A 26,346-nucleotide genomic window follows, 5' to 3' on the forward strand; every position below is an offset into this window, starting at 1 on the left:
AAAACTTTTCGCTTTGTGAAGTTTTTCATCAAAATGATATGTTCTTATTTAATAGGGTTTCTCAAATCGTGAAATGTGTTCAATCTATATCTTAGGCGTGTGCCCAAGTCAAGGTTACTAGAAAAAAGAAATTGACATTGCTAGAAATATGACTTCTTGCCAAGCTGAGCAGGATAAATCACTGACCAGGGAATGAATGCAAAGCATTGAACTAGGACATGCTTGAAGTAGGATGAAAAGCTGCCTGGCAGGGATCTGGCAAAGTATAAGGGTGGCTGCTGTATTTTAAAAGACAGAGAGTTAAGATTCAAACAACAGTCATGCACATTCCCTTAAGCATTTCTTAGTTAAAGAAAATGATGTTGTGATTCTAATCAAAAACTCATTTGTTAGATGCAGAGAAATTGCTCAGTAGGAGAAACACCACACAGAAATCCAAAAACACATCTCCATTCATCTCTCCAAATTATAAATGAAAGTTAAGTGTTTTGCCAAAAGAAGTGGCTTATTATTATTACTGTAATGGTTATTGTTGCCTTTGGTGACTCACAGAAGCAAGGGGAGTTTATAGAAGAGTCAGTGACAGGGGAGGGAAATATACTTCCTAAAATTTTTAAAGTGTAATTTGCAATTATAAGTATTTCTGTTTTCATCACATTCTTCATGCACACACCTACCAGGAAGTTCTCTCACCGTGGTATTTTCTGGGCTTTTCTTACCAGGCGCACCTTTCTGCAGTTCAAGAACTGCAATCCAAGAGAAATTCTCCAGTTGAAACTAAAAGTATAGCACTCAGGCAGAGCAGCCTGTATAAGCAACCGAACACAAAACGAGTGTGGATTTATCTAAATGGAGGCCGACCTGAAGATGGCACTTATGCTTGGGGCAAAACCATTTCAGAGGTAAATCCAGTGTGAAAGGAGATTGCTTCATAGGCCTGGATTCAAATCCCAGCTCTGGTCTTTCTTGATTGTAAGGTCAGGCAAATCATTTTTCCTTTCTAAGCCTCATTTTCGCATCTGTAAAATGGAAATAATACTTTCCTCACAGGGTTGATATGATGATTAAATGAGCTTATATGTGCAAAAATGCGGAGCTCAGTGCTGTCTGACATGTATGTGAATTAGAATATGACACTTGGCCAGGAGACACCAATGATAATTGCACTCACTGTAGCCAAAGAGTAAAATCTGAACTTCCAAAGAGTAAGGAGTTTTCCTGTTGTGTTTAAAACCTGGTTTGATCTCAAAAAACAAAACAAAAGAAAAAAAACGGATTCGCAAGAGTGATTTTTTTTCCCCATTGGGAATTACTCATTAGATATGTTTTCTTTAGGGAAAACAATGTTCTTAAGAAAAATTATCAAATTCTTACTACCCAGAGTGCTGGAACTGTGGCAAACTTTCCACTTTCCAAAGTTAAAACATTGACTAAGGAAATGATGAGTAGCAGTTCATTTATTTCTGTAATATCAAGGATATAGTTGGAGTGTCTGGGTGGATCAGTCGGTTAGGCCTCCGACTGTCCGTTTCAGTTCAGGCCATGATCTCAGGGTTGTGAGAATGAGTCCAATGTCTGCTTGTCCCTCTTCCTCGGTTCCTCTCCCTGCCTATGCCTTCTTCCTCTCTCTCTCTCTCTCTCTTTTTCTCTCAAATCAATTAGTCAATATAGTCCTAAAATTTGACATTTTGTCTTAGTCTTTACATAAAAACTTTAGGCAACTAACAAATGGATTTTGATAGACTGTTAAAAAGTCTCATCTTGTGGTAATATCTCAAATAATTGGCTTTTTTAGTTTCTGAAATATTTTCATATAATTTTTCTGGGCCAAGAGGAAGTCATATAAAAATAAGATGTTGGTTCAAGGGAAAGGCAAGACAGTGCAGTAGATAGATCCGGAGGAGTTCATGGAAGCTGACAAGGGTGCAAAGAGTAGGAGATGCAGCTCAGAAAGAGTTCTAGGACTTTATCCCAGGGATTTTTTATGAATTTATGCAAAGATTGTTTGGTAAGAATATTTATCACAGGGTATTTATAACAGAGATAAATTAGAAGTTAAATTTAAGCAGTCATCAATGGGATGTTGGTTAAATGAATTATAGTACATAGAATAGAATATTATGACTCAATTAAAACCAATTTTGGAAAGAATAATAACAATGTTCCAGACTAAGTGAAGGAAGCATAACAAAGCATGTGGAGTTGGATTCTGTACATACACATGCATACACTTAGACTAAAAGATGAAGTATTTTATTTCGAAAGTATTTATCAGATGATCTGATTGTTGGTGAGCTAATAAAGGTGGTATTTCTTTCTTGTGTACCTTTCTCTGTGTTCCATATTTTGTAATGATGAATACAGATTGTAAGAAAACGGTGTTAGCTAAGGGATCTGACATTCCCCTCAGAAAAGCACTAACAGCATGTGATAAAGGTCAAATTAGTAGTGCAGGCAGGAAGTTCAGTAGGAGTTCAAAGGAGGGGAACACTGCCCACCTGGGGTGATGGAGAAAGGCTCCACAGAGGAATCAATCAGGACCTCTGCTGAAACTTGAGAAATGGGTAAGATTCAATATCTTAATGCTTCAGAGAAAGCATTAATAAGGATGAGAGGCACTGAACACAAACGCATGGTTGTTAGCATTCATCAGTCACATTACATAGATAGTGCTTGGACTCAAAAATAGGGAGAGATACATACTACTGGAGAGAGGGAGTTTAAAAGCATCTGGTGGACCTCACACACTATCTGTACTAGTCTAATACAGCCTTTCTTAGGCTGCCACAACAAAGTATCACAGACTGGGGGCTTAAAGAACAGGCATTTACTTCTCACAGTCCTGGAGGCTGGAAAGGCCAAGATCAGGGTGGCAGCAGGGTTGGTTTCTGAAGAGGACTCTCCGGCTTGCAGATGGCTACTACGTCACGCTGTGTGTCCTCACCTAGCCTTTCCTCTGTGCATATGTGGAGAGAGAGATCTCCAGTGCTACGTCCTCTTCTAATAAGGCCACAGTCCTGGGGCACCTGGGTGGCTCAGTGGTTGAATGTCTGCCTTCAACTCAGGTCCTGATTCTGGGGTCCTGGGATTGAGTCCTATAGTGGGCTCCCTGTGGGAGCCTGCTTCTCCCTCTGCCTATGTCTCTGCCTCTCTTTCTGTGTCTCTCATGAATAAATAAATAAAATCTTAAAAAAAAAATAAGGCCACAGTCCTGTCATATTAGTGCCTAACACTTATGACCTCATTTAATCTTACTTACCTCCTTTAAGGACCTTTCTCCAAATATAAGCATATCAGGGAGTTCGAGCCTCACCCTATGAGTTTTGAGGAGGGCGTAATTCAGTCCATTATACTATCCCAGACTAAAGTGCTTGAGCAGCTATTTTTCTCTGAATAAGGTACCGGCGTGGAACAAGCAATGTGTTACGGAGATTAATGTGGTCTCTTATGTAGAAAGATACTTAAGAAATGTCTAGAAAGTTTATGCACATTGTTTCTTCCTTTATTTATTTTTTAATGTTCTTTCTGATATCTATCTTTTTCTTTCCTAATGCCATCTGTTTTTGTATTTGGGGACTTTCATGAGATCCTTTGTGATCAATTAGAATGTGTCCATTCAGGCTATCAGGCTATAAAGAATATGTCTGGAGAGTGGACGGTGTGTGAAGCAAATAGACAACAGGAAGAGTAGGACTCACATTTCACTGGGGAGTCTGGCTAATACCAAAGAACCTCAGTTTCAATGGTGGGTACTTTTACCAGAGAAATGAGGAGCAGAACACATTTCAAAGTGCTTCACTCTACTTTCTGTAATAAAACCCCCAGATGGTATTTGAATCCCCTCTAATGCAGACTTTCTCTCTGCTTCTTTCACTGCTGTGGCTATTCTGGATGATTTAACCACATTCTTCCTACCCACTCTTTGAACATTGCTAGAGCAACTCTCATCTCCGACTGGTGCAGGCTCATCTGTCATCAGTGCACTAAGGCGGCTCCCTCTCCAGGGTTAGTGGCTCTTTCTCCAGGGCCAGCATCTTTCTCTGATTTATGATTGCCCAGGCCCTCCCTCTGTGGTCCTGAAACGTTTGTCTTCTCCCATCCCTGCAACATCTCTTGGATTCTACAGAATCTCAAAACCAGTGTGTTCTCTCTCAGCCAAACACAGTTCTGGATGCATAAGTGCAAGTCAAAAGAATGAGAAACAGGTCCTTCTGGTTTGTCCAGACAAGTACCTCATGCCTGCAGGGAATATGCAATAGTTCTGTGATGCCCATGTGCCCTATCCTGAGAAGATGAGTCTATGAAAACTAAACTCAGGACATTGTTCCTTTATTATGAACTTTTGTTATTGCATAATAATAATAATAATAATTAATAATAATAAATTTTTTTAAATTATAAACATACAATTTAGATTGCCTACTTAGCTGAATAAGTTTAGATATGTTTGAAAAACTGGGAATTAAGAATGTCATTGAAGGTGGGAGCCTGGGAAGCCTGGGTGGCTCAGCGGTTTAGCACTGCCTGCAGCCCAGGATCTGATCCTGGAGACCCGGGATTGAGTCCCACATAGGGCTCCCTGCATGGAGCCTGCTTCTCCCTCTGCCTGTGTCTCTGCCTCTCTTTCTCTCTGTGTCTCTCATGAATAAATAAATAAATAAAATATTAAAAAAAAAAGAAGGTGGGAGCCCGGGTGGTTCATCAGTTAGGCATCTGCCTTTAGCACAAGTCATGATCCCACAGTCCTGGGATCTAGTCGCATCAGGCTCCCTGCTCAGCACACAGCCTGCTTTTCCCTCTACCTCTGCCCCTCCCTGCTTGCTCTCTTTCTCTGTCTGTCTCTCTCTGTCTCTCACTCTCGCTCTCATTCTCTCTCAAATAAAAAAATAAAATCCTTTAAAAAATTTTAAAGAATGTAATTGGAGTTAATCAGCCGACTAGATATTTTAGTGAAAATGCCTTATTTTCACATTTATTTTTAAAAGAATTTTGTGTATTCATTAACTCTGCCTCATGTAGATAGATCTTTGTGAAAACCAAGTGAAATAGCTATATATTTAATTCATATTTTGCATTTACTGTATCCCGTGTGTTAAATAACATTCATTTAGACATTTTAGTGCTAAAGTAGTGAAAAATGTAAGAAAAATACCTTTGTGTAGGATCTTTTCATGCTACAGGAGTTTTTCCCAGATTTACCCATTCGTATTTCTAGGACAGTTCCTCATTCCTCCCAACCCAGATAGAAACCCAGTTGTTATACTTGCTGGCTGTCTTCAAGCAGAGAGGCAAAATAACTGCTCTGGACTGAATTGTGCCCCCACCCCCAAATTTTTATGCTGAAGCCCTAACCCCTTGTGTGACTATATTTAGAGAGATGGCTTTAGGAGACAATTAAAGTTAAAAGAGGTCATAAGAGTGGGGCCCTAACTTGATAGAATTTGTGGCCCTTATCAGAAGAGGAAATGAGAGGCCCATCTTCTCACAGTGTGTGAACACAACAAAGATCCAGGAATGGACCTGTCACTAGAAACTAAATCGGCCCTCCACCTTACTCTTGGATTTCCCTGCTTCCAGAACTGGGAGGAATAAATTTCTGCTGTATAAGCCACCTAGTCTGTAATATTTATTTTGGCAGCTTGAGCAGACTAGGACAGTGAATATTATTATAGAAAATACAGAAAAATCACAAGGAAAAATCATGTGAACCTACTGTAATATCTATGATTTTTTGACTATTTGAATAACATTTGTTCTGTTTTCCAGTTATATAAAAACATGTAGTTGCTGTATTAAAATTAGGAAAAGAAAAAGCATCAAGAAGGAAATGAAAATTCTAGCACCCACAAATAACCAGTTATAATTTTAGTGGATATATTTCTATGGTTGCTAGATATGATTTTTTTTTTTTTGCCATTGGGATCATAGCAGATCACATGGAATATGTGATTCTGTGATCTGCATTATTCACCTCACAAACTGTTGTAACTTTCCCCCCATATATTTAGCATTCTTCAACAAAAGAATTATTTGAAGGATTGTAATCTTCTATCAAATGGACAGATTATTATTTATTCATTCAGTTTTCTATTGTTTTCCATTTCGATTGTTTTAATTTTTGCTGCCATAAAGCATGCTGTAATGAATATATAAAATTATATTATATATACTATATAAAATTATATATAATATAATGTATATTAAACATTATGGAAATATGTATAATTATATACATATACATTCATAAATCCTTTGCTATTTTTCTTTTTTTCTTTGCTATTTTTCTATTGGAAGTATTTTTCACACTGATACGAGTTTTCTTTTTTTAAAGCAATATGCCTATTACATGTAACTTTATCAGATTTATTTTAACAAATTTCCAATTTTCCATTGTGTCTTTGGGCTTTTTAATTTATGGAAATTAATTTATTTTAAAAGTTTGTTCTTTGCTTTTAAATGTTCTGATAGTATTTTACTATCTTGAGATCATAATAAGATTCATCAGATTTTCTTCACATTTTTTATAATTTTGTTTTTCTCTACTTTTTAAACTGTGTGAAACTCTTCTAGTGTAAAATTCGAATGAAGCCATCTCTCTGTCTTATTTGTTGGCTTAAAATTATTATCTCAGCCCTACTTACTGACTAATCCCAGCTGAGTTGGAATACAAATGTTATAACATACTGAATTCTTATTAGCTTCTGCTCTTAAACAATATAATGTATCTAATACTTCTTGAATTATTATAGTTTTATGTTATATTTTAATATCTAATAGCAATTGCCTATTGTACTTTATTTTCAAATTTTACTTGAACATCCTTGCATGTTGATGCGTATAGATAAATTTTAGAATTACATTTCAACACCTGAAAATCATCCTTCAGGGGTTTTGAGTGTAATGGTATTAGGGTATTAATTAATTTCATAATAATCAACACCTTTTATGAGATTCAATCTTTACAGCCAGATTGAATTCTGTGGCATTGTTTTATATATATATATGTGTGTGTGTGTGTGTGTGTGTATTTTTTGTCCTTCAGTAAAATTCTTGTAAAATCTTGTAATTTTTAAAAAAGATTTATTTAGGGGATCCCTGGGTGGCTCGGCGGTTTCGCGCCTGCCTTTGGCCCAGGGCACGATCCTGGAGTCCCAGGATCGAGTCTGCTTCTCCCTCTGCCTGTGTCTCTGCCTCTCTCTCTCTATGTCTATCATAAATAAATAAAAATAAATCTAAAAAGAAAAGATATATTTATTTATTTTCTAAAAAGAAAAGATATATTTATTATTTAAAAAGAAAAGATATATTTATTTATTGGAGAGAGAGAAAGGGCTAGCATACATGGTGGGGCAGGGCAGGGGCAGAGGGAGAGGGAGAGAGAGAATCTCAAGCAGGCTCCTTGCTGAGTGGGAAGCCCCATGTGGAGCTTGAGCTCATGACCCTGAGGTCATGACCTGAGCTGAAATGAAGAGTTGGATCTTTAATCAACTGAGCCACCCAGGAGACCTGTATCTCATATTTTAAAATAATTGTCATTCTTAATTGGTTTTACTGTTAGGATAGATTTCCCCCCACTCTATTTTCTAAATGCCTATTTTTATGAACAACAACAACAACAAATTCCTATCAGTGTTTTATGATTTATTTTGTATCTGGACTCTTTATTAAACATTTTGTTTTTGCTTTTAATTCACATCAGTTTTCTAAGAATAAAGTCATATTAAGTTTAATGCTGATTTTGTTTGTTCCTTCAGATGAATTATTTCTCTTATTCTGATTTTAGGTTTTATTGCAGTGGTTATAGTCACAAAAATCAATGTTCTTTACAAAGGAAAATAGGAAAAAAAAAAAACTAGCATCTTTTGCCCTCATGAATAGCTAGAAAGTTGGAACAATGCCTTTGTTTTTCTTTTCCTTGCCCATGTCCCTTTTTAGAGATGCTTTGCATTTTTTTCTCTATGAAGACTTTAAAATTAATTCATTTATTTTCTGACCATTTTTTACACAGTTATATCATGTTCTAGTGGTCTCACTGCTTGCCATTAGTCATTTCATATTATGACTTTCCCATAGAGAAGGAATTTCATTCATTCCTTAATAATCTGAAATGTATGTGGGTGATATGTCTTCTGAGCTTTTATATACATGAGGATATCTTTTGTTCCCTGTAACCAAAAGTAATAATTCAGCTGAATACAGAATTCTTATGTTAAAACCTTTTCTCCTAAAAACTTCATATTTTATTCCATTTTCTTGGCATTCATTTTTGCAGAAAACAGGTCTAAATATAACTGAATTTTCCCCTATGTCTGAAATTCATACTTTTCAACTCAGCTATATTTAAGTGTTAGCCATTTTTTCATTAACTTTGCCTTGTTCTGAGTTAGCCTATTTAGTCTGAAGACATAGGTCTTTGGGACAAGAAAGCTTCCTTCAAGTTTTGTTTTGATAGTTGCTTAAGTTTAATTTATTTTGAATTCTTCTCCAGTAACACCAATAATGTATAGGTTTAATATCTGATGTCTTGACATTCCAGATGTATAACTTATTTCTCATAAAATTTATGTCTTATGCTATTTCTATATCCTATGAGATTTTCTCAACTTAGTCCTCCCTAATACTGATTTGATTTTCTACAATACTCAGTCTGCTCTTTTTCTGCTTCCAAGACAGATTTTAATTCTACTATTCAGTCTTTTATTTCCTCACCTTCTCTTCTCTTTTCATTTAGCTCTCTATTCATCGCAGTTTGAAACCCTGTTCCTTCTCTTACTAGCTGTATGACCTAGGTTAAGATATTAAATCTCTGTTCTACAATTTTGTTATCACTAAAAGGGAGATAATAAGTCTTTCCATAGATTGAAATCAGATTGTCCTTGGAAACTTTTAGAAAAGTTTCTATCCCATAGAAATGTGCCAGTAAATGTTAACTGCTATTATTGTCACCTTCATCATCATCATCATGGTCATCACCCCTGCCCACATCTCAGTGATACTTGTTTCATTTAAACTGCTGTCATCTCATTTATGTGTGTGTATGTGTGTATATTTACAGAAGTCATATTTTCTGGAATTTTGAGAAAAACCAATACAGATATACTCTAAAATGTATTCCTGCTATAAATCTTTTTCTAAATCTTCACCTTGAGTACAGTATAAAATGTACAGCTTTTTATGTTGTAGAATACTTTCATAAGTCTCATGTTGTTGCTGTTAATTTTTTATCTATACCTCCTTATAGTTTATTACTGATTCCAAAAGTTGCATTTAATATCATTTTTGAAAAGTCTTTTACCATTTCTTGATAAATCCCCGATATTTTTGTAAGTTTTGTTTTGTTTTTACATAGTTTTTTCCTGTTGTTGTTTTTTTTCTATATCTCCTTATTAAAGGAGAGATCTTTTGAGAGAAGACAGGATAGATTAGTTCCTTTGGTTCCCCTAAATTATGACTTGGGAGCTGTCAGGATCCGTTACTCGATCTTAAGTCACAGAGCTGGTTGATATGCACAGTATTGAGTCAAATTGCTGCTGACTGACTGCTACCTAACATAACGACTAGAGCTCCATTTGAGACCACTCTCCCACTGCTCTTCTCTGACGATCTACAGAAGGGAATGTATTCTTGGGTAATTTCAGTTATTCAATTCACTCATCCTTTGCTCAAAGTAGTGGGTGAAATCTGCACTCTCTCATTGCATTGTTTCATCACTGTCTTGACTTGCTTCACATTATTAATTCATTTTCCACATGCAAGGTGTCATTATGTGCTCAGTTCTTCCCCATGCCAGACTGCATTGTCATGAGTTGTAGCCCCCAAATAGATCTATATTTGGGGCTCGTGTGGACCTGACTTCTGAATTTTGGAGGAAGAGGCATTTGGCATATATGAGAGGTAAAAGTCTTATAGGCAAGTGTAGAAACCTCTAATTTTCCTCCTCCTTGCTTTTATTATTCCATCGTAAAGTCTTACTCACACTTTCATGGAACTGCCCTTAGGGGTCTGGCATGTTGACTCATCTTTCTAGTACTGTGGACACTTTGCATCTGTACATGTATTTTTATGACTATTTCAAGGAAAATTGAGAGAAACTGAAAAAAGCCTCTTGCAGAACAGTTTTCAAATTTTCCAAGTTAAAAAGGAAAAACAAAAGACTTTCTAATCATAGAATCAAAGAAGTCTTAGACCAAAACTTTGATTTTATAGTGGAAGAGACTCTTTTCATAGAGAAGCTGCCTGACTTGTCTGAGGTCAGAGGGCGGAGGCCCAGGTCTCTCCACCTCTGGGTCAATGCTTTTGTCCTTGAGTTCCTTGCTTGTTGAGAAAACATTATTAGCTATGCTGATAAGTCTAGATTCTCAAGCCATGGTCTTTCATATTTAGGCATTTCTGAAACAGCAAGAAGCCTTCTTCCACATGGAAATAAAGAGAACTTCAAGGAAAAATCCACTAAGAGCACTGAAGTTCCACTTTGGGGAACTTGTATATGCTCTTTTTCCCATCTCCTTGTACACCTCTTTCTAAAACCCACAAATAAAATAAATATTCAACTTGGGATAGTAATTGTCTTAAAGTAGTTGATTCTTTAAGACTTAATTATGTTGTGACATTTCTCAATCCAATACGTCTGTCCTTTTGTGTTTTAGCTGCTGGATGACTGCACCTCTCGTCTTAAAATGGCCCAGCCAGGCAGAACACTGTACACTCCAGATGGAGAACCAATTCACTCATGGGATGATGTAGAGCGAGACATGGTCATCTGTGTGTCCACAGGACACGGCTTTATAACTCAAAAGGGTAGGGTGACAGTCTCTTTTCTATCAAGATTTTGAAGAATGAAAGCATTCAATTGAACACCAATAAAAATTAATTAAAAAAAAATAAAAAATAAATAAAATTAAAAAAAAAAAAGAAAGCATTCAATCTTTTCTTCAAAGAGCTTGCTTTCTGAATTTTATATCCTATCGTGATGCTTTTTAATAATTATCTTCCTCCACACTTTCCAACTCCATGTTATTAAAGTTAAACTTATATACTTCTGTGCTGGAAACTCACCATTGACATTGTTTGCTCTCAAGAATTCAATCAAAGTTCTGTTAGTCTTGAGCCTTCTCCAGGAGGCTTATTTGCAGAAATTCTAAATAGTCTCATTTGAAAGTATTCCCTTAGCATGAACCCGAAGGAAAGTGAAGCAATTGACTTCCTATTTTCAAGTTATTTAAAACTTAAGGGTTTATTAATAGCAACTATACAGTTTGTAGATTTCTCTTTTTTAAAATTTTATTTATTTATTTGAAAGAGAGAGAGAGAACTCTAGCATGGGAGAGGCAGAGGGAGAAGGACAAGCAGACGCTGAGCAGGGAGCCCAATGCAGAGCTTGATCCCAGGACCCTGAGATCATGACCCAAGCCAAAGTCAGGCACTTAACTGACTGAGTCACCCAGGCACCCCTGCAGATTTCTTTTTCTAATAATATATAAATATATGCTTGTTTTAATATGTCATTATGTTTATTTTCTGCTAACTTTCTTTTAGAAGTGGTAGAAATGGAAAAGAACATATATTTGTTATTAAACCAATTCTTGCCCTTTATCCTGTTTGTTTGAGGAATTTAAAGCCCCTTTCTAGGGGATAGGTACACATTAAACAAAGACATAATTTTCAGGAATTCTGAAGAACATGATATCACTTTAAAGGAAATCAAAAGATTAGAAAGTGTATCACCTGGGATGCCTAAAATAACTAATACTAGATTATTTCTTTTAAGAGTCACCATAAAATTGTTATTATTATGTTATATGTAAGGTACATAAACAGAAACTTTTAAAACAGCAGCAGTCATATCTTTACAGTTAGCCCAGAACAAAAGTATAGGAATAAAGACTGAAATGTAGGAAGACAAGGATTTATTGGGATGCCTAGCACTGTTCTGAGGGACACCATAAATATTCTTCCAATGCCATCCTACATCAGGGAAGAGGCTCTAATCTTTGTATTTGTACACTGTTGTCCTCATCATTCACCATTACCCCTCACCCAAGCTCTTGGTGATCCTCATTATAGGGTTACTTAGAAGGACACACCAATGATAGGGGTTTGATCATTAGTGAGTATTAGTTGACAGTTTCCTGTGTTCCCAAACTATGTAGCCCTATAAAAGAAATATAAGCCAAGTTTCCTTCCCCAAGGAGTTTTCAATCTAATCAGGCATATGAACACACTTGAAATATTACAGTACATTTGAATAGTAAACAACCAAGTGGTGCAGTAATCCAGTTTCTTTGTTGTTTATGCTTAATGTTTCATTCTCTTGGGATGGTCTTCTGTTGCCTGTCCCCTACCCTCCTGGCCTCACCGCATTCATTGAGCCTTTCTGATAAATAGAGCTAAATATGCTTCAGGCAACTGGCCATAAGGGTACCCAAAACACAGAGAGAAATGCAGGCCCCCTTCCCAGAAGCAAGCTTGTTACCAATAAAAATTGAAGCATAGAGAGAAAACAGGAAATGCAAATGTTGCTTTCCCTACCATTTTGCTCTGTGTGAGCTCTGTGACCTTGGACAAGGCTGTGTAGACAAACATTTATTTTTACACCTTCAATTCTGTAACCACATGGATGACTCTGATGTGAAAGTTGATTCTTTTCCTCTGGAAGTAGGTTCCCATGTTACCTTCATGGTGAAAAGGTTAGTGGTTTTTCCTAATTCTTTTCCATGGGTGATATGTGTTCTAGGAAATCCAGTTGATAGAAGAGTTTAATTAAGTTGTTCTTCAGAAACTTATTTTACTATATGAGTTTCCATTTATTGTTTTTCCTGAAATAATTAAGTTAGAAATAGTCACTAAGTAGCAATCTGAATATTCAGAATGTTTTTTAAAAAAAGAGAGAAATGTTGCTAGCAGACACACGTACACACACACACACACACACACACACACACACATTTATGAAGGGACACTGAAGTAATCATTCCACTTAAAATTGTGCTGTGACCTACTAGCTTAACTGTGTGGTAGAAAATAAGGCAGCCTGAGAGTTACAAAACCAACCACTCTATAATAATTTATTTTATGTACTGTAGCGTACAAACATTTAGCATGTGAAAGTTAGTCATCAAAGAATCACACTGGGTTTTTGAAAAATGGATTTGTTTTGGCAAAACAAATAAGATGCTGTTAGAATGGTTTCTTTCACACAAACCCCCAACAAAATTAAAAGAGTGCTTCATGCTGTTTGTCACCGAATTGGAACCCTGTTCTAACTGCTGTGTTTACCGTCTTTACAGTGGGTTCAATTTCTAGACCACTCCCAGGTTAGCCTCCAATTCAGGCTTTGGAAAGAAGCCCTCTCCAGAACTGCCATTCTGTAGAAATCCAAAGAGTGTTAACACGTATCTGATGTGATAAGCAAGTCAAGTGTGTAATGAGAGAGTCCAGCATGGGATTCAAGGATTTCTGAGGGATCTTTGAGTTTTCATAGTCTTGGATTTTTAATTACTTTCTATAAATACATTGACATGTCTTTCAAAATAATCTTTTTAACAGAGTTAAAGCAACTGATGGAGGTCAGAGCAAATTATGCCAGAATCCGAAGGCAGCAGGGCCCTGAAGCCACAAACATTGTGGTGTCACAACCTGACAAGCTGCAATTTCCGGTACATATACACAGTTAACTTCTACGAGAGCCATGGTATTTTGTGCTGTATTTTGCTGGGGTAACCTATGTGTATGCACTCGTATGCTTGCTACGATATGACAATTATTAATCCTTTTTAATTTTGTATAGTATCTTTTAAAAAAGTTATTACCCTCCACATCTTACATAGAATGGCATTTGATGCCTGAAATATGTTCCTGGAAACACAACAAAGCTAGACAAAATAATGCCAGTAAAATAATTATCTTAGATGTATTTTCTTCCAGACAAAAACAGGAAACTACTGTTATTATTGAAAAATAATTTAGTGGAGTCAAGTAATATTATATATATATGTATCCATATATATATCCATATATATCCATACACACACACCCATCCACATGCCCACATACACACATATATAATTTATATTTATTTATTATAAATACATTTTATATTTATATAAGTAATCTAGTTGGGTCAATAAATTTATTGTGTGTGTTTAAATATATAATTTAGTGGGGTCAAGTAGTATGTATGTCTGTGTGCATACATACATACACATATATATATATAATTCAATAATAAAATAGATTGTTTGACCACCTAACATCAAATTTGACCCAAACTGACATTTTTCTGGTTCAGCCACCATATTTTCCAAACCTCCATGTTAAAAATCCTGCATTTACTGATTAAAAATGAAATGACTGGTGGCTACTGAATACTACATGAATCAATCTTTCTTCTTCCAGCTTCCCTTCATTTTGGCCTCTAGGAGCAATGCAGCAATGTTTCACAAAAGTGAAGCTGGGTAATTCCAGACTAAGCTCAGTAACCAGAAGTCATAGGCTGTGTCTTCAAATACAGAATGTAGGAAAAGGATACACGCACTATTAAAAAGAAAAGTCATGTTAGGAATCAAGGGAAATCCTTAGTGATCTTAGGAAGCAATGCTATAGGAAGAGGAAAACTTCCTACTTATCTGTTAATTTCTTCCTGCAATGGAGAAAGAATCTTTTTTTTTTTTTTTTTTTTTTAAATAGCAGTGACAAAGCAGAGTTTGGTTTCCGGTCCTGTTAGAAAATTTCGAGACAAATGTTCTTCTCTCTCTTCCTCTGAAAGCCACTCACAGCTCTGTCTGAATATAAATTGCAACCTGGTTAGGTGTGTACAGAATGGCTCAGCTGGCTCTCTCCTCAATCCACCACTTTAATGTGATGCAGTAGATCATGTCTACTGAAGGGGGGCTCTTGGTAGTCGCTGCAAAAAGCCTAGTATTTACTCCCAGTCTGCAAATCAGTAGGACTGCATGAATAAATTCTTGCTGCCCCCAACACCGCTAAAAGGAGAACACATTGAGGTGAAATCTCACATGTTATATCCGCAGCAGTTTGCCCTTTTGCAGACACTGTTGCACAATATTAGAGACGTGAAGGCATCCCAGAACAGCCTTGTAACACAGAGGAGAAAAAGATTGTGTGCGACTCCCATTTTTCTTTTCTTTTCTTTCTTTCTTTCTTTTTTCTTTTTCTTTCTTCTTTCTTTCTTTCTTTCTTTCTTTCTTTCTTTCTTTCTTTCTTTCTTCTTTCTTTCTTTCTTTCTTTCTTTCTTTCTTTCTTTCTTTCTTTCTTTCTTCAAGAAAGTCAAAATAAGAAAGGTTAAGGAACGTGTTCCAGGTCAGAAAGCAGGACAACAGAATTCTTAACCTGCTGGGCCTCTGCTCAGATTGACTGGATCACAGTCCCTGTAGACAAAGAACTTTCTGTTTTTTATTTTTTCAAAATTCCTTGAAAACAAAGGGATTTCTCTAGGTGCAAAAGTACCTATCATTTTGCTGCCAAAGAAAAGTTGATTTGCTATGAAAATGGCATAATTTCACCCTGGATCAAATGTGCAAATTCTTGTGAAGTCTTCACTGTTGCATGTGAATACGCCTGAAGCGAAAATTGGCAATATCACACAACGCTCTGTCAAGCACCAGGAGACATAAGGCAAAACTCTGAACTGAACTTTTCTATTACTAGTAAATGGGATTTTAGATGTAATATAACAGTCATCAACACATCACATTTTACCAGCAAGGCAGCAACACTTACTTCGTGGACGACGGCTTGCACGGGGTATCTCGGCAGTTCATAGCCACTTTTAACTCAGACCAAGAGCAGCCCTGCTCTTTCCTTTTTATTGACCCTCCTCCTTGGTCGGTTGCAAGGTGGACTGGGGAGCAGTTACTCCACCTCAGCAAGGACTACAGGATAAGGCTATTGCAATTCTGTCCAGCCTCCCCAGGCTTTTATTTTTTTTTTCCAGGCTTTTAATAAACCTAGTAATTTCCTTCGGGGACATGTTTATCAAATTTGAATCAGCCTCGTATATATAAGTCACATTTCAATATTTTCCTATCAACTGGAAACCATTTCTTATTAAATACTAAAACAACCATCCTCAAGTCCATGGCCTTCTCCAGAAATTTATTTCCTGCTGGTTCGCAAACACCCTTAAGGTGATCCAGATGTTAATCAACAGTGTACCAGCATCTGTGATTGTCCTCAGGAGGACTTTTCTGTATGTTTCTGGCCCATCTCTAGCTTGTGTTGCCTGATGAAGTGTTGGGGTGACGCTGCATGTTTCTAAGCCAGCTGACTAAAAGTAACATGCCTGAAAGTTTGAAAGACATTTTGAGATTGATTGACAGCGTTCTACAAATAAGAAGCATTTATCTGGGTACTTATGTCAGTTTTGCAAACCAGGACTTATTAGTAATGATTCAAAATGTAAAGGTAGTCTTATAGAGCAAGGGCCTTGAATTTCCATTTCTGTTTTGATTGCTCATGGTAACTCAATTTTTTTATGGATTAAGGAAGCAAAGCAAAAAAACAACAAAAAGGGAAAGGTAAATTTGTTCTCTTTACAGGAGAATCACTTAGAAATTGTGGCTAGTGGCTATTGCTGTGTTTATGAGCTAATCCTTAATAATAGCCCAGGTGTGCTGAGTATCATTGAGATTTGTGATTCACCGAGGCAGCAGTTTTTTTCTGGCATCATTTGGAAGAGAGTGATCAAACCCCACAGATCTGTGTTATTCCAGGTCATCACAAATCAGATGCAAATGTCCTCAATTAAATGGCATTTGGACCCATTGGTGATCCTCAGCTGCTTTTATTAAACCAATGGTCCCAGGCCCCTTTTGTCTCTGAGCGCATCTCAAGCGCCTCCTAAGGCTAAGTAAGCAGAAAGAGCAGCAGTTTTGTTTGTTCTCAATGCAATAAACTAAAATTTTGCATCAATGGCATGGTTCGGGGCTGCTTGGCCATAAGTAGCTGCAAAGAAGATCAACAAAGACCACCAGTGAGGTAAGTGCTGATGAAGGTAAATGGTTGGACTGTGTAACGTGGCTGTACAGTGGGTGCCTGCTGCCAGCTACAGTATTTTCTAATTCTGTGAGTCTGTAATATGAAGCTACCATCAATAGGCTGTCACCCTGTGCCATATGTGCAAATAGAAATAGATGAGGGAAGAGGAAGTGCTTATGCCTATGGTGCAACTGGGTTGGGGGAGGGAGAAAGAAAGAAGACAAGAAATTATATTTATATTTATCTAAGTAAAATGGTGATTCTGAATTGGATGTTTTATAATTCATTGCCTGCTGTATTCCTGTGCCACTTTAAGGGTAGATATAAGGTTCAGACAACCACTGGATCCAATAGGTCCTGGCTCTTCAGTCCTAGAAGTTTCGAACCTGGGAATGAATACAGGAATTTAGCCACGGTGTGAACTCTCAAGATGTCACCTCTGTCAAACCAACTGAAGCAGTTGGGCTGTCAGACCCTACATCCCACCAGAAGCAGTATTTTGTAGGACATTTCCCAAAGGCATACTCTGTAAAGAACTGCACTGACCGTGTTGGACCGGAATGGAGGAGAGGAGGGAATATCCCAGAACTGATAGGATTGGTGCCCCCAAAGTATGAGATCGGATTATATCTCTCTCTTCATTTCTACCTCTTTCCCCTCTTCCTTCCTTTCTTCTCTCCCCTTGCCTGTTGGTCTTCTCAGTCTATCCTGCTTTTCTCTTCTAAGGGTCTTTAAATTCCATCTTTTATTTTAAAAACAATCCTTTCTGGAGCAATTTGTGGATCAGCAGGGTTGCTTCCTTAGTATGGTTCTCAAAGTTTCATGTACACAAGGATCCTCTGAGGAGCTTGATAAAACCCAGTCCCGGGCTGATCAGAGAGATTCTTATTATTTATGCCCAAGGTGAGTCAGGCAGTTTGCATTTAATAAGCCCTAGGGATGGAGAGTGGTTAGCTGATCATGCTCAGAGGAACTCAGCCAGGAATTTTGTGACTGTCAGCTGGGCATGGCTCAGGTGTTAAGGACCAGTTTCAAGAACACTGGAGCATGAAGGCAAAGAAGCACTTGAGTGTGCGTGTGAGGGCTCGAGTCTGAATGTCCTCATGTTCTCTTATCACTGTTTCCTTAAGAAATAATGGAAATGTTCTTGGGTCAAGACCAACCACCCGGAGATTGTAATCAGGACCCAGACATTGGAAGCAAAATAAGTGAGTCTGAGGTATGGAGCTTCCCATGTTAATTAAGCTCCCTTCAGTACTGATAACATCTTGCTATTTTAAAGGTCATAGGAATAATGTCAAGGCTATGGTGCATATATCAAGCAGCAGAGTAATTTTGAGGGTGGGGAAAAATAGCAAGCTTCTTAGAGTTTTCTCGTCATTTTTAAATATTCAAAGAGAGAGTACTTTAGATCAAGGATGGGGTCCTATTTGCCAAAGTGACCCTTTCCCCACTGAAGGAGCTGCTTGCTAGGAAGGGAGGCCAAAACTCTTTATGACTGCTCTAAGTCTAGTTAACATGGAAGCCTGAGCCACCCACATCCCTGGCAGGCTCATCTAAGAGTGTGAAATTCCACAGGATATTATTTCAGTTCAATAACAAGTGCTCTTAGAAAAATTAATTTCCAAGACAGTTCTCTTGCTCCCTAAATGAAATCCATGTAGGTTGGGAGGCAGACACTTTCTATAAGAGTTAGAAAATACAAACAAAATTAGTTCTTTGAAGAACAAACATATATATAAATATATATACACACAAATATATATATACACACAAATACACACACACACACATACATAGTCAGGCACTCTCTGTTCTATTCTAGGTGCTGAGCATACAAAGGTGTGTGGCTATTTGGATAGTGTAGAGGCCTAGAATGTTGGATCAATAGCCATAAGGTGAGGTGGGAGGGGTGGGCATGAAATTGTGGAGGTCCTTCTGATCATGCTAAGGAGTTTGGATTTTTCTTTTCTGAGTGCAGTGGGAAACCACTAAAGGGAGCTAACAAGAAAGCTGGATTAGATCTTGTGTATTAAATTAAGCTCACTCAGATTACAAGTTATAGAAACATACTTGGTTTACCTCTGGTGATGGAGATTTGTTGGGAGGATAATCAAGGAAGTGAGAATGCCCAGGGAAGCCAGCACACAAACTTCATGGGGGTCTCTGTTCAAGATGCCTGGTCTATCTTTGTCCAAATGGCCACCCAGTAGTCTGCTATTCCTGCTCTTGAGTTGGTTGTTTCTTGGTGCTTCTTGCTTCTGCTGTGAATTTTCTACTTCTCCACAGGCTCTTCTGCTGTACACTTGTCTGTTCAGGGCCTCTGCTGCTTCATGGTTTCTTTTTTTTTTTTTCTTTTTTCTTTTAAAAAAAATATTTATTTATTCATGAGAGACAGAGAGGGGCAGAGACACAGGCAGAGGGAGAAGCAGGCTCCCTGCAAGGAGCCCGATACGGGACTCCATCCTAGACCCCGGGATCACGCCCTGAGCTGAAGGCAGACGCTCAACTCTGCTTCTTGGTTTCTGCCTCCTGCCTTCACTTCATATTTCTTTTGTTTCCAGGGCCACTCTACCATCTGAATTACTTTCTTTGTGTCTTCTAATAGAAGACTGAATGGCTTCAGGTCAGCCTTTAACTCATTGCTTTCGATTAGGATGTCAGGGATCACATTATCCGAAGCACAACTTGCCTGTTGAAGCAGCATGTGGGTTGGTTTCCTCAGAGAGCAGTGGACATGGCTGCCATTCAGGGCTCCAAGGCATTTTTCATATAGACCATAGTTCTGCCATTGTTTTGGTCCTTTTCTCTCTTCACCACTGAGGGATGAAATTAATAATGGAATTATCTAGGCTGTCACTATTTCTCTTTTGTCACTGAGAGGCTTGCTCTTGGGTGCACCCTCAAACTTGGCCTTGATGGGGGGAGATCTTTGCTATATAGGCAACACAAACTTAAGGTTGGAATCTGTGACTTTGGTTACAATATCAGGATGGATACCAGTTGAACTCCAAGTTACGCTTCCTAATACAACCAAGTCTGTCTGAGGATGTAGATCTTGCAGGGATATCCTGGCATCCAAAACTCAAGGCACTGTGGTATCCACAAAATTTTTCCAAATCAACTCAGAATACCAAACCTTTATCAGACCTTTCCTTGACTCTTGTTTCATGACTCTTGTTTCATGCAGTCATTTTGATAGGCTGAATTCCATTGTGGATTTTAATTTTTATTCCCCCTTTTCTTCTCCCTCCCCCTCTGCAAGGCAAACCTGGCTAACAACTTCTCAGTGTTGAAATGTGAGTTCTGTTCAGTGGACTTGACAATGGTCTGCTGTGTTTGAGTCATAAATCCTTGTTATGCTCCAGAACACATATGGAGTAGTATTATCTGTTAGATAATGCCCAGTTCCCATGACAAAGTTGATGTGGGCCACAACTATAGGTGGAGCTAAAGCTGTGTACTTAAGAGGCTTCTCAGGGAGGAGTTCTCTCCTGCAGTGAAGCAGAGGGCAGCAGCTGCACGTGAAAGTATCAACAGCACCCTGCACTCCAGATCCTGGCTCAGGAAAAGACTCAACAACAAAGGGCAATTTTCACTGCACCAATTTCCAACTGTTGTTGTGAAGAAAGAATGGATTCATTTGTGGATTTTTAAGTCTTTTGAAGTTGCTTACTTACACTATCTTACTGCAGGCCTTGCTCACATGGATGATCCTGAAGGGTTTTTAACTAGCCATTGTACAACCCCAGGCTTCTTCCTCTTCATTTTTTTTTATCCCAGTTGTAGCCAGGATGATTTTTTGGGAATGAAAATCATGTCATGTTACTCTCTTGCTTAAAATCTTTCAGCAGTGCCCTCCGTCCCCTGCCTTTGTCATTAAAATAAAGAGCAAACCCAACACCCTTGGGAATATTGTGTCTGGAGCTGTACAGACTCTATTTTCTCCCTCCTTGCTCACAGAGATCTGCACCCTACTCATCCTAGATATTCCCTCAGTTCCCCCCAAATCATGTGTTCTCTTATTTCTATACCTTTGCACATTCTTCTCCTATAGTTTTCTCGGGAAATTATCCTTGGCCACTCCCCACACCCATCTTTATTTGAAGCTTCCTTCCACCTGCCTCTTTTGCCCCTTTTGCGTGTCACTTATCACTGTTGATGTATTTTTTTCTCCCACTGGTCTCTAAGCTCCTTGATAGTAAGCCCGGCTTGTTCACAACTATATTCCAAGTGCTTGAATATTCTTTGCTATAGAACAGGCATTAATGAATATTTGTTGAATGGATGTAAGATTTAGAGTAACTGATCGGTTAAAAACCTGCTTTTTAATATACACATTGAATCAGAGTTTTACTTTTTGTAAAACCCTCTGCTCTTCACACGCACTGTTTTGGACTGAGTGTCCCCCCAAAGATTATTATGTTGAAACCCTGTACCCCAATGTGATGGTATTAGGAGGAAATTAGGAGCAGATGAGGTCATAAGGATGGAGTCCTCATGAATGGAATTAGTGCCCTTATAAGAGTCACTGGAGAGTTTCCTTCATCTGCTCTGCTCTCTGCCCGGTGAGGATACAATGAGAAGCCAGTAGTACGCAACCCAGAAGAGGGCTCTCATCAGAACATGACCATGCTGATCTCGGACATCCAGGTTTCAGATCTGTGAGAAACCAATTTCTATTGTTTGTAAGCCTATGGTACTTTTGTAGCAACCTGAGCTAAGACATGCATTATCACATCAATCCATAAAATACCACATAAACTTCTTATAAAACATGTCTTGTACTTGTTAAGACAGTATAGCCTGCCTAAATTTCCTTCATTACAAGGCAAACCAAAACAAGGTTGATCAAGATCCTTTCTTTGCCAACCGTAACTTTCAAAATGCTCCTAATGTCTAATGGAGTAGAAAACACTCTTCTCCCATCAGTGCCCAAATGAACCCTTAACTGCTCAACTGCCTCTGTTGCAGGCAGCCCGGTTTGGAAGGGAAGACATGTCACCCCCTTTCACAAGTGTGATGATTTGTGGCTGAGGAGGGAGAGCCTGCTCTCTGAACCACGTGCCCCCCGGTGCGGGCAGGCTAAGGAAAGATAAATGGCATTATAAGACAGACATCTGAATGTTTCGTATTAAATTAGTCCCACAGAGCGCCTAGAATTCTCATTCCATAAATCACAAAGTAAAGTAAACTCACTCTTCGGTTAGATTGCTGTGACTTTGGCCTGTGGTGTCATAGATAATCTGAGAATAGTTAAACATTTGTCTGAAATAGTAATAATTTCCAGCATATTTACTCAGTGACATAGAAGTGGCCCAGGCTGATCTCTGTTGCCAGAAACAGCACGTAAATGGGAGTCAGCCAGTTTAGGAGATTTTCAAACAAGGGTCACTGCTCCTCACCTCCTCTGCCCATTCTGAAACTCCTATGGGCTCCTTCAGGGGCAGCTAGGTGATGGGAGCTGAGATAACAAACTTCACTTCCTCCTGAGTAGGTACTAAAAAGCACTGATGCGCCCTAACCCCTTTACCAAATGGCAGTTGCAGCACCATTTTGAAATCTGCTTTCATCTTGTCTTGGCCTAAGCATGACAGAGCTAGGAAGGACCTTGATTCCCCTAAAGCCACATTTCTCTTTAATGGTAAATGTTTATTCTGAGAATATTTTACATAGCCTTAGATCTATCCTGGTTCTTCCATTCCTGGGGTAACATTGTTATTACTGGGGACACAAAAGAATAGAAGGAACATTAGACTGTGGTTCATAAGACCATTCAGTTCCATGCTAACTGGCCAAGCGCCCATCTGAACTGCTGCTACCTCTTCTATAAAATAAAGAAGGTAAAAAAAAATAAATAAATAAAGAAGGTAGACTCTTGAATCTCTAAAGTTCCACCCAACTTCAAAAATCTGATTCCGATTCAGTTGTGAGATACAACTGGGCAACAAGATTTGCGGCAGCCAGAATCCCAGCTGACCCCAAGAAACCTATCCATCTGCTTGGCAAAGCCTTATTATAGGTATTCACTAGGACCTGCATCCAAATCATCTTCACCCTTAGAAGCCCAGTCCTAATTTCACCAAAGCAACAGAGGGAGGTCATCGCACAACTTAGTGGTGGCCAAGGACTGGAGGTGGTTCCTTCCAGGGAAGGATCGTTGAACGTCCTTCCAAACACCTGAACTGAGTCTTGCCTCCTGCACTGTTGGGCAAGTCATTTCATATTTGGTATACAGATCAGTAAGATCATAAATGTTTAAGGGGAAGGGCACTAATGCTGATAGAATGTATATACATGCCAGGTACCATGTTGGACTTTCACACTGTTGTTGTCATCTGTTTCATTCCATATTCATAACCACTCTTGGAAATAGATATTTTTTCTCCTTCTACTTTTGTATTTATTTATGAGGAAGCTGAGCATCTAAGAGGTGAAATATCTTGCCCAGAGCTGGCGGGGGGATGGGTGAGTGACGGGGATTAAGAGTTCACTTGTCATGAGCACTGAGTAATGTATGGAATTGTTGAGTCACTATATTGTACACCCAAAACTAATATAACAATGTATGATAGCAATATTGGAATTAAATTTAAAAAATAGTAACAAATACAATTTTAAAAAGTCACCAGCCTCTAAGTGACAAACCTCTGATTTAAATCTCAAAGCTTGTAAAAATTTCAGGTTACTGGTATCAGTAATTCTGAAAGTGAGATTACTGAATGCCTTCAAGGGAGTCGTGGTTTAGTCACTGCCTGTTTGGAAGATTTTCCTGATGACACCTGAGTTAGGCAAAGTGAACTATGTCTGGATGACCAACCTACAGTGGGAGGGGCACTGCTATTTGCATGAGAGTCGCCCTCACCTACTCTTCAGGACACAAGTCATCTGGGGTCTTACTTCTCTACCCCAGTGGCTCTATTCACCCATGTATTAGTTGCTAGTACTACCATAACAACTAATTCTAGAAGCTAGAAGTCCAAGATCAAGCTGGCAATAGATTTGGTTCCCTCTCTAGGATATAACGGAATGATCTGTTTGGTGGTTGCCAGACAATCTTTGCTGTTTCTTGGCTTGTACAATCATGACCCCAATCTCTGCCTTCATCTTCACATGACATTCTCCCTGTGTGCCTGTGTCCAAATGTCCCTCCTTTATAAAGACACCAGCCATATTGGTTTAGGGGTCCACCCTACCCACTATGACCTCATCTTAAATACATCTGCAAAGACCGTATTTCCAAATAACAACACATTCTGAGATACTGAGGGCTAGGACTTTGATATATGAATTTTGGGGAGAAGGGGACACAATTCAACCCATAACAGTCTGAAACAAAAGTCCCACCCCTCACCCACATAAGCACTTCCTCTGAGCTCAAGTGCTCTACCATTAAAGACTGCAACATTCTTTCTTGATGGCATGTCTCTCTCCCTTTTGTGTCTTTCTTGTTTCTTACTAACACTGAAGTCTGATATTAATGGAAAAACCATTAAAAAAAAACTATTATCCTATGAGGTAAAGTGAATGCACTCAACTGTAAAAGGAGACTTCGATCAATTTCAGTTACACCTTGCTTGTCTGACACTTTGCAGCTAAGGAATGTGTTTTTATTGCCTGGCCAGATAGTTCAGATTTCCGGTCAGTCTTAGTAAAGACCCCTTTTTATAACATTGATAAAATTTTATCACAGAGCTATGAAAACAAAATTAGATTTCATAACTCACATCAGGCCTTGAAGGGAATGCCTCTATAAATTTTACAAACCTTATCAAGTTTTAATGGACCTATTCTGATAAATATTTTCAAGATAGCAACTTCTACTGAACTTCATATATATATATGTCTGTATATATAAATAAGTGTATGTATGTATACATATATATATATATTTCTGTTTTTCTATCTTATAGGAAAGAAAACTTTCTTCACCTATTTGTAAACAGAAGACTATGATGGAAAGGTCAATTATTTAGAATGTTGAAGACTCGAATTTAGGAAAATCCTCTTCTACAAAAGAACTCTGTGTGGTTCACTTAGAAAAGTAGTCCTAACATTTATCTTTCAAAATAACTGGATTTTTCACTGATTTTGAAGAATTACCAGCACTGATAAATCAGCTACAAGTTATCTACAAACTAATAAGAGGACATATCATAATCAAAGGCAGCGTTAGCCACAGAGACTTTATATTCTAGTAAAATCTTGTATATATTGTCTAGTTTTTCCAGTCTATAGAGAGACCTGTTGGAAAAAGTTGCATAACATATTGGACACATGTTTTGTCTCCCCAACTAGATGGAAAGTGCCTGGAGTCTAGAGACCCTTGTTTTTTATTTACTTGGGACAAGGCTCTGCCCACAAGGACTCGGCAATAATGCCCAGCAGTCCCACTGCCAGAGCAATGTTATGGGGAGGTGGGGTGCAGCCATCTCTCACTCTTGTGCTGGACCACAAACTGAAGTTACGGCAGTACAGTGGGAATAGAGGATCTGCTTTATAGAATTTCATTTCAGTCAGCTGTTCAGGAGCTACATCCTCAGAGTCAAATTAAACCGAATTATAGTTGGATAGTCCTTTCTGCTTTTCAGAGGCAAAAAACACTTCTCAAAATTGCACAAATGAAATAAATGTGATGGCATCTTATATTCTTAAAGCATATCTTTGATGATTATACATTTTGGGTTAAAATACAAATTTGAAAAATAAATCTTTTTTTAAAAATATTTTATTCTTAAATAATTTCTACACCTAGTGTGGGGCTTGAATTCACAACCCCGAGATCAAAAGTCATATGCTCTACTGACTGAGCCAGCCAGATGCCCCGAAAACAATCTTAAAATGATGTGAAATTACTTATATACGAATTGACAACATTTAAAACCTCAGTAGACTTTGCAAAGGAGTTCTCAAACTGTTTTGGTCCATATACTACCTCTGAGGATTTTTTTAAAAAGCCGTAAACTTACAAAATACACATACAAAACAGAACTTTTTTTTTCATACGATTTCATGGAGTTCTCAGACCTACCTGCAAAACATCTGCGAATTTTCATATAAAGAACTTCGGATATAAGGGAAGATATTTCTGATTTCGATCATCTTTAAGGTTTAGGGGATATAGGATCCCTACCTCTCAATGGAAGGTTTCAAAATACAGATCAGATGAAGCAAATGCTAACGTTCGCTGTGGTAGTGTTATCTTATTACATTCAAAAACAATATACCATGAAGATTTCTTATCATCTTTGAGTATGATTTTTGCATCTATGGATCTTAAATGGGTAAAGGGAAGGAAATATAAACTTCAGCGTTGTTAATTTGGGGCATTCCTTGGAGAAAACACTTATT

General features: G+C 38.1%; 1 protein-coding gene across 1 annotated transcript in view; it reads left to right on the forward strand.

The window, feature by feature from the left end:
- DCDC1 (doublecortin domain containing 1) overlaps positions 1-25,670 on the forward strand; it is a 436,509-nt gene extending 410,839 nt beyond the window's left edge. Inside the window, 4 exon segments of the mRNA XM_041722357.1 lie at positions 723-902; positions 10,647-10,797; positions 13,546-13,655; positions 24,909-25,670. Of these exon segments, the coding sequence (XP_041578291.1) occupies positions 723-902; positions 10,647-10,797; positions 13,546-13,655; positions 24,909-24,971 (504 nt within the window). The 3' untranslated portion in view covers positions 24,972-25,670.
- Positions 25,671-26,346: the final 676 nt, after the last annotated feature.

This window comes from Vulpes lagopus, chromosome 11 (assembly GCF_018345385.1).
Source record: "Vulpes lagopus strain Blue_001 chromosome 11, ASM1834538v1, whole genome shotgun sequence".
Classification (NCBI taxonomy): domain Eukaryota; kingdom Metazoa; phylum Chordata; class Mammalia; order Carnivora; family Canidae; genus Vulpes; species Vulpes lagopus.